Source organism: Pristis pectinata, chromosome 9 (assembly GCF_009764475.1).
Source record: "Pristis pectinata isolate sPriPec2 chromosome 9, sPriPec2.1.pri, whole genome shotgun sequence".
In the NCBI taxonomy this organism is placed as follows: Eukaryota; Metazoa; Chordata; class Chondrichthyes; order Rhinopristiformes; family Pristidae; genus Pristis; species Pristis pectinata.
Window position 1 is genome coordinate 100302488 of NC_067413.1, and position 7509 is coordinate 100309996.

At 48.3% G+C, this 7509-nt stretch overlaps 1 protein-coding gene across 1 annotated transcript; it reads right to left on the reverse strand.

Moving 5' to 3' along the window:
• Nucleotides 1–2292: 2292 nt before the first annotated feature.
• LOC127574039 (adenosine receptor A3) lies at nucleotides 2293–3285 on the reverse strand. The gene has a single exon (XM_052022630.1). The coding sequence runs from the start codon at nucleotides 3283–3285 to the stop codon at nucleotides 2293–2295; it is 993 nt and encodes a 330-aa protein (XP_051878590.1).
• Nucleotides 3286–7509: the final 4224 nt, after the last annotated feature.

A 7509-nucleotide genomic window follows, 5' to 3' on the forward strand; every position in this document is an offset into this window, starting at 1 on the left:
GGCGGGAAGTCGCTGTCCATGGTGTTTAATTATAATGAGTACATTGTAGTGATATTTTGTTCTCCCGATGTGACGGGATGAAGGCGTACACCGATCATTGTTATCGCTTTAATGGGAGTGCATTCGTTGTTGCCAGCACTCGGAATGGTTTTGCACGCTTGTCAGTAAACTACGATAACGCACACACAACGCTGCAGGAACTCAGCGGGTCGGGCAGCATCTGTGGAGGGAAAGAAACAGTCGATGTTCCTTCCCCTACCTTTTTATTCTGGCTTCTACCCTCTTCCTTTCCAGTCCAGATGAAGGGTCTCGGCCCTAAACATAGACGGTCCATTTCCCTCCATAGATGCTGCCTGACCCGCTGGGTTCCGCCAGCACTTTGTGTGTTGCTCCCTTCCCCTGTGGCCGATTCTCCGATCACCACACCCCCGCCTCTCTCTCTCTCTCTGGTTGTTCTTGCACTGTATACAAATCACACAATGTTAACGTGTCATTTTAGCAGGCCAGGAGGAAGGGTGGTAATAGGATAGACCAGTGCCGCAGGAAGGAAGTCGTGCTGCAATTACACTGCGCTTTGGCGGAACCATACCTGGAACACTTTATATTTCTGATTCTCCCAGAAGTTCACACTTGCCAATATCAAAGGTTCACTCGATTGGTTTCTGGGGTTTGGAAGAAGGAGAGATGATCTCATTGGAAAACACCGAATGTTTACATGATTTGCTGAGGTGTTTCCCTGGCCGGAGAGTCGACAACTAAGGACCTGAGATTGTGGAAAAGTAGTTGGCCGTTTAGAACAAAGATGAGGAAAAGTAGCTTCTCTTCAGGAATATTGAATCTTTGGGGAGCTGGAGGTACTGAATTAATGAGCATGTTGAAGATTGTAGCAGTGGCCCTACAGTTGATGTCCACCTCCAGCGGTCGCGATTAGATCCTGAGCTAGGGTGCTGTCTGTGTGGAGTTGGCATGGTTTCCCCCTGAATCCGGATTCTCTCTGTGCCACAAAAACATGCTGATGAGCTAACTGGTTCGTGTAAGTTGCCCCCCGTGTGGCTGGAAACTCGGAGGGAAGGGGCGAACTGATGGACACACGAGAGGTTACAGAGGAATAACTGGCGGATGGGAACGACGGGGTAGCTCTGAGAGACGTCACAGACTCGATGGGCCGGCTGACCTCTCACTGTGTCGTGAAAACGGTGAAATATATGAAATGTTACTTCAACAGCCGAATGTTTTCAAATGAAGAAATCGGTAAAATGTAGCCTTTACCTCGTGTGGTCAGTTCAAAATGCGTTTAATCAACTTGAATAATAGACGATGGTAAACTTCCATCTATCAGGTCTGTGCGGAGTCCGCAATCTTCTCTAAAACACGGCAGAGAGTCTTCACTGACCGCGACCGTCAGCGAGCAAAGTCAGGACCAGGTCCATTCAGCACATTCTGACCCAATCAACAATGAACCGTCCGGGACTTGGGCAACTTTCCACTGCAGACCAATAACGTATCTAGTTACATTTAACAGCAGTCTTGTTGTAACAGGTAGACTGTGTGGTTGAATCATGCAGCGCACTGACTCCAGTGTAGATTCGCAGCGCACGTACTGTATACATAGCTTGGCATGTTAAAAAGCACACGTTTACATGCATGTCGAAGTGATTGAGTAAAGAGAGAGCACCTCCGTTTAACTCTCATCATTTGCGGGGAAACTCAAGCTCCAGAACTTAACATTATTCAACCCCAGGATTATTGTCTACCTGCACTGCACTTCCCCGTAGCTGTGACACTTTACTCTGTATTCTGTTATTGTTTTTACCCTGTACTACCTCAATGCACTGTGTAATTAATGAACGGTATGCAAGACAAGTTTGTCACTGTACCTCGGTACAAGTGACAATAATAAACCAATACCAAACCATATGATGACCTCATACTTGATTCAACAGCATTAATACTTAAATTAGTCCAGATGAAGGGTGTCAACTCGAAACGTCGACTGTCTCTCTCCCTCCACAGATGCTGCCCGACCCGCTGAGTTCCTCCAGCGCTCTGTTGCTCCGGCACCTGTGGGTTCTTGCGTGTCCACTAGCACTTGAAGTGTAACTTTCAAAGTCAAAAAGTCACAGTGGAGTTTATTGCCTTCTGCACCAGGGCAGTGAGAAACTTACTTGCAGCAGCATCACAGGCACATGGCATCAGATAAGCAGCATTCACAAGAAAAGCATAAATTAAACGGCAGTGGTGATCAGGGTTTTGCCGGCTCAGCCCAGTGTTTCACCAGTGCGCCGTTTCCAGCTATCTGTTCATTGAAGCGGCCGCTCTGGAGATGCCCACCAGCTGCCTCGCCCGTTGCCGGAACCTCTGCTCTCGGACGCTGTAAATGATCACATTCCAACAGCTGCTGGAAGTCAGGATCCAAAAAGCGAAAAACGAGAAATCGCACCACTGATGTCCCAGGACGTTGCCCACCACAAACACGGCGACGGGGCTGAAGGAAGCCGTGAAAGCGAAGGTCACCGTGGCGATGGTCTTCGCGGCTTTGATATCGGAAGACGAGACACGGGACATGTGGGTGTTCGCTAGCACTTTCCTCTGTTTGGAGTGTTGCCGAATAGCGCTGAAAGACAGGATGTTTATCGCCACCGTCCCTCCCAGGAGGGTGAAATCAAAAGCTGGGAACAGTAGGAGAATTTTCCAATCATTCTGAGGCAGGGTCCCCGGCACGCAGGCGAAGTTACACATCCGACTGCACGGGTTGTAGTGCAGCACGATCCCCTCACCAAACACCAGCGGGGACACGGCCAGAGAGAAACCAACAACCCAGGAGATCCCAATCAGCCATGAGGTTCTCTTCCTGGTCATCACCGCCTCTCTGTGCAGCGGCCTCAGGATCGCCAGGCTTCGCTCCATCGACAACAGAAAGATGGTGCTGACGGAGACCAGCGTGCACCCAGCATAAACTGTTCCGATCACCGTGCAGAGCCGGACATAGTCGCCGAGTAACGAGTTCACCTCGCGTCCTGCAGAAGATTCCTCCAGCAGAAGGAATAGCTCCACGTAGACGGAAAAGGGGATGACGAAAACACCGACAGCCAGGTCCGCCACCGCCAGAGACGCCTTCAGGTAGCCCTGAGGGGTGGAGAAGCGCTTGGAGCCTAAGAACACAACCAAGGCCAGCAGGTTCCCAAGCAGCACGGAGAGGGTTAAGAAGATCATGAAGATGATTGTCAGGAGCTTGGCTGGTAAAGTTGCGGTAGCAGATACTGCAGTTGGTTTGCTGAAGTTCATTACCCATCATCTCTCCAAAGTCACAGTGACACCATGTGCAGAGCGCTCCCTTCGCTCAGGCTCAGTCCGAAACGGCCGGCTGCACAACAGACTAGTTCATCTCCAGCGACATCATCGTCGAGGCCTCTAATACAAACGCACGCTTTTCAGAGTCCAGCAAAGGCAAGATGTGTGAAGGTTCACCAGATAGAACCACGTTTCCTGACTCAGTCACGGCGCACCTAACAATCCAATGCGGCGCTTTTGAACTTCATTAATGATATTTCCTTATTAAAGTGAGGTAATCAAACATTCCTGTTTTAGACGCACAGTATCAATGTTTTCTAGCAAACAGATTGAAGAAAATCCACTCCTTCGCTCAAAAATGTCCAATCGACCAGGGACAGATGTGCAGTAATTTTACTTCAAGATCGGAGGAAATCAGCTCCGGTCACTTTCTCCGGGGCTACTGGAACTGGGAACCTGTAACCCGACGGCTGTCGCTTGGTTCCATGGGCAAATTAACCACTTTCACCACCCAACCCCGAGAGGCAAATCAGAGTTAGTACCGGGCCCCAAAGTGGTCTTTTAAAATCTCCTCTTTAAAAATCTTCTGTAGCCTTGATGCAGCTCCTGAGCTGCTTCGCTGCATCTTCAGCGTTGTTTGGCTCGGGGGAACAGTCAATAGACAAGCGAGGAAGGATGATGGGGACGATCCAATTGGCTGAAGAGTTGGGGGAGGGAAGAACATTGCCCCGGCTGCTATGTTGTCGTGTACAACACGTAGCCAAAGGTGGTAGGTTGTTGTATTCACCAGCTGCAGTCAACGAATGTCCAGCGCCGTTGTCTCCAGGTTCAGCTATGAGTTCTTCAAAGAATTCTTTGAACATTGCACTGTTTGGATAAATATTCCTATGCTTACACATGCTTACTGTGTAGAACAATAATGACAGATCTAAGATGAAATGCAAGAGGTTAAGATAAAAAAAAGTAATCTCTATGTACTGTGGCTGGCAAAGCTGTACAACGCAGGAGTCACAGAGTCATACAGCACGGAAACAGGCCCTTCAGCCCAACTCATTCATGCTGACCAAGATGTCTATCCAAGCTAGTCCCATTTACCTGCATTTGGCCCATATTCCTCTCAACCTTTCCTATCCATGTACCTGTCCTAATGTCTTTCACACACCTTCCCCACCCTGTCCACCTGTGTCACCATTTTCAGAGAACTATGTACCTGTACCCCCAGGTCTCTCTGCCCTACAACACTTTCCAGGGCCCTGTCTTTTACCATGTAAGCCCTGCCTTGGTTTAACTTATCAAAATACAACTTGTCTGAGTTAAATTCTATCTGCCATTCATTGGCCCTTATCCCCAGTTGATCTAGATCCTGTTGTTAACTCAGATAATCTTCTTCACTGTCCACTACACCACCAATTTTGGTGTCATCCGCAAACTTATTAACCATGTTAACAGCATTATCATCCAAATCGTTAATATAAATAACAAACAGGGGCCCAGCTCTGACCCCTAGGCACAGGCCTCCAATCCATGAAGTAACCTGACAAGTAACATTCCTCTGTCTCCTTGTATCAAGCCAACTTTTGTGTCTACTTGGATTGGCTGTTTCACCTTGGACCCCATGTGCTCTAACCTTTCAGACTAGCCTACCCTGTGGATCCTTGCACAGTCCTTGGTAAAGTCCACAGAGACCGGTCTGCTCTGGTCAATCTTCTTCATCAAAAAACTCAGTCAAGTTCATGAGACACGATTTCCCACACACAAAGCCACGCTGACTGTCCCTTATCAGTGCTTGCCTTCCAAATGCTGGTAGATCCTATCCCTCAGAATCCCCTCCAGTAACCTTCCCACCACTGATGTTAGGCTTGCCGGCCTGTAGTTCTCTGGCTTGTCCCTGTTGCCCTTCTTAAATAAAGGCACAACATAACCCACCCTGCAGTCTTCTGGTACCTCACCCATGGCTAAGGAAGACAGAAATATCTCTGCCAGGGCCCTGCAATTTAAGATATTTATTTATTAGTCACATGTGCATCAAAACACGAAATGTGTCTCTCTGGGTTACTGAGAATGTTCTGGGGGCAGCCCGCAAGTGTCACCACGCTTCCGGTGCCAACATAGCATGCCCACAACTCCTAACCTGTATGTCTTTGGAATGTGGGAGGAAACTGGAGCACCCGGAGGAAACCCACGCAGACACGGGGAGAACATACAAACTCCTTACAGACAGCAGTGGGAATTGAACCCGGGTCACTGGCACTGTAATAGTGTTACGCTAACCGCTACACTACTGGAGTTTACCCAATTTCTTCCCAAGCTTCTCACAAAGCCCTTGGTTACACTTTATCAGACCCTGGGGATTTATCCACTGTAATATGCCTTAGGACCAGCAGCACCTCCTCTGATCTAATGTAGATAACACTGTGGTAACAGTGAATTAAGCAGAGATATATTAAAAGTGGTGGGTTGGTTACTGGAGAGGATTCTGAGGGACAGGATCTAGACAAGGACTGATTAGGGAAAGTCAACATGGCTTTGTGTGCGGAAAATCATCTTTCACAAATTTGATTGAGTTTTTTTTGAAGAGCTGACCAAGAGGATTGATGAGGACATGGTGGTAGACATTGTCTACATGGACTTTTACAAGGCCTTTGACAAGGTCCTGCATGAAAGGCTAATCTGGAAGGTTAGATGGCATGGGATCGAGTGAGAGCTGGCTACGTGGATACATAGTTGGCCTGATAGCAGGAAGCAGAGGGCGATGGTTGAAGATTGTTTATCAGACTGGAGGCCTGTGACTCCAGTGGTGTATTGGTATTGGTATTGGTTTATTATTGTCACTTGTACCGAGGTACAGTGAAAAGCTTGTCTTACAAACCGATCGTACGGGTCAATTCATTACACAGTGCAGTTACATTGAATTAGTGCAAAGTGCATTGATGTAGTACAGTTAAAACCAGTGACAGTACAGAGTAAAGTGTCACAGCTACAGAGGAAGTGCAGTGCAATAAGGTGCAAGGTCACAACAAGGTAGATCGTGAGGTCAGAGTCCATCTCATTGTATAAAGGAACAGTTCAATAATCTTATCACAGTGGGGTAGAAGCTGTCTGGTGGTACGTGCCCTCAGGCTCCTGTATCTTCTACCCGATGGAATGGAGGAGAGAAGAGAGAATGTCCCGGATGGGTGGTCTTTGATTATGCTGGCTGCTTCACCAAGACAACGAGAGGTAAAGACAGAGTCCAAGGAGGGGAGGCTGGTGTCCGTGATGCGCTGGGCTGTGTCTACAACTCTCTGAAGCTTCCTGCGGTCCTGGGCAGAGCAGTTGCCGTACCAAGCCGTGATACATCCAGATAGGATGCTTTCTATGGTGCATCTGTAGAAGACGGTGAGAGTCAAAGGGGACAAACCAAATTTCTTTAGCCTCCTGAGGAAGAAGAGACACTGGTGAGCTTTCTTGACCATGGTATCTACGTGATTTGACCAGGACAGGCTGTTGGTGATGTTCACTCCTAGGAACTTGAAGCTCTCAAACCTCTTGACCTCAGCACCATTGATGTAGACGGGTGCATGTACACCACCCCCTTTCCTGAAGTCAATGACCAGCTCTTTTGTTTTGTTGATATTGAGGGAAAGGTTGTTGTCATGACACCATTCCACTAAGCTCTCTATCTCCTCCTTGTACTCCGACTCATCGCTGTTTGAGATACGGCCAACAACGGTGGTATCATCTGCAAACTTATAGATGGAGTTAGAGCAGAATCTGGCCACACAGTCATGAGTGTATAGGGAGTAGAGTAGAGGGCTGAGGACACAGCCTTGTGGGGCACCAGTGTTGGGAATAATTGTGCCAGAGGTATTGCTGCCTATGCTCACTGATTGTGGTCTGTTGGTTAGAAAGTCAAGGATCCATTTACAGGGGGAGGTGTTGAGTCCTAGGTCTCGGAGTCTAGGGACAGGCTTGCTTGGGACTATTGTATTGAAGGCAGAGCTGTAGTCAATAAACAATTGTCTATGTAGGTGTCTTTACTGTCCAGATGCTCCAGAGCTGAGTGTAGGGCCAGGGAGATCGCATCCCCTGTAGACCTGTTTCTCCAATAGGCGAATTACAGTGGGTCCAGGTTGTCTGGGAGGCTGGAGTTGATGTGTGCCATGACCAACCTCTCAAAGCACTTCGTGATGGTGGATGTCAGAGCCACTGGTCGGTAGTCATTGAGGCATGTTACCT

What these genes read in the sequence shown, in the direction of transcription:
- LOC127574039 (XM_052022630.1), bottom strand. Translation starts at nt 3,285, where the DNA reads ATGAACTTCAGCAAACCAACTGCAGTATCTGCTACCGCAACTTTACCA.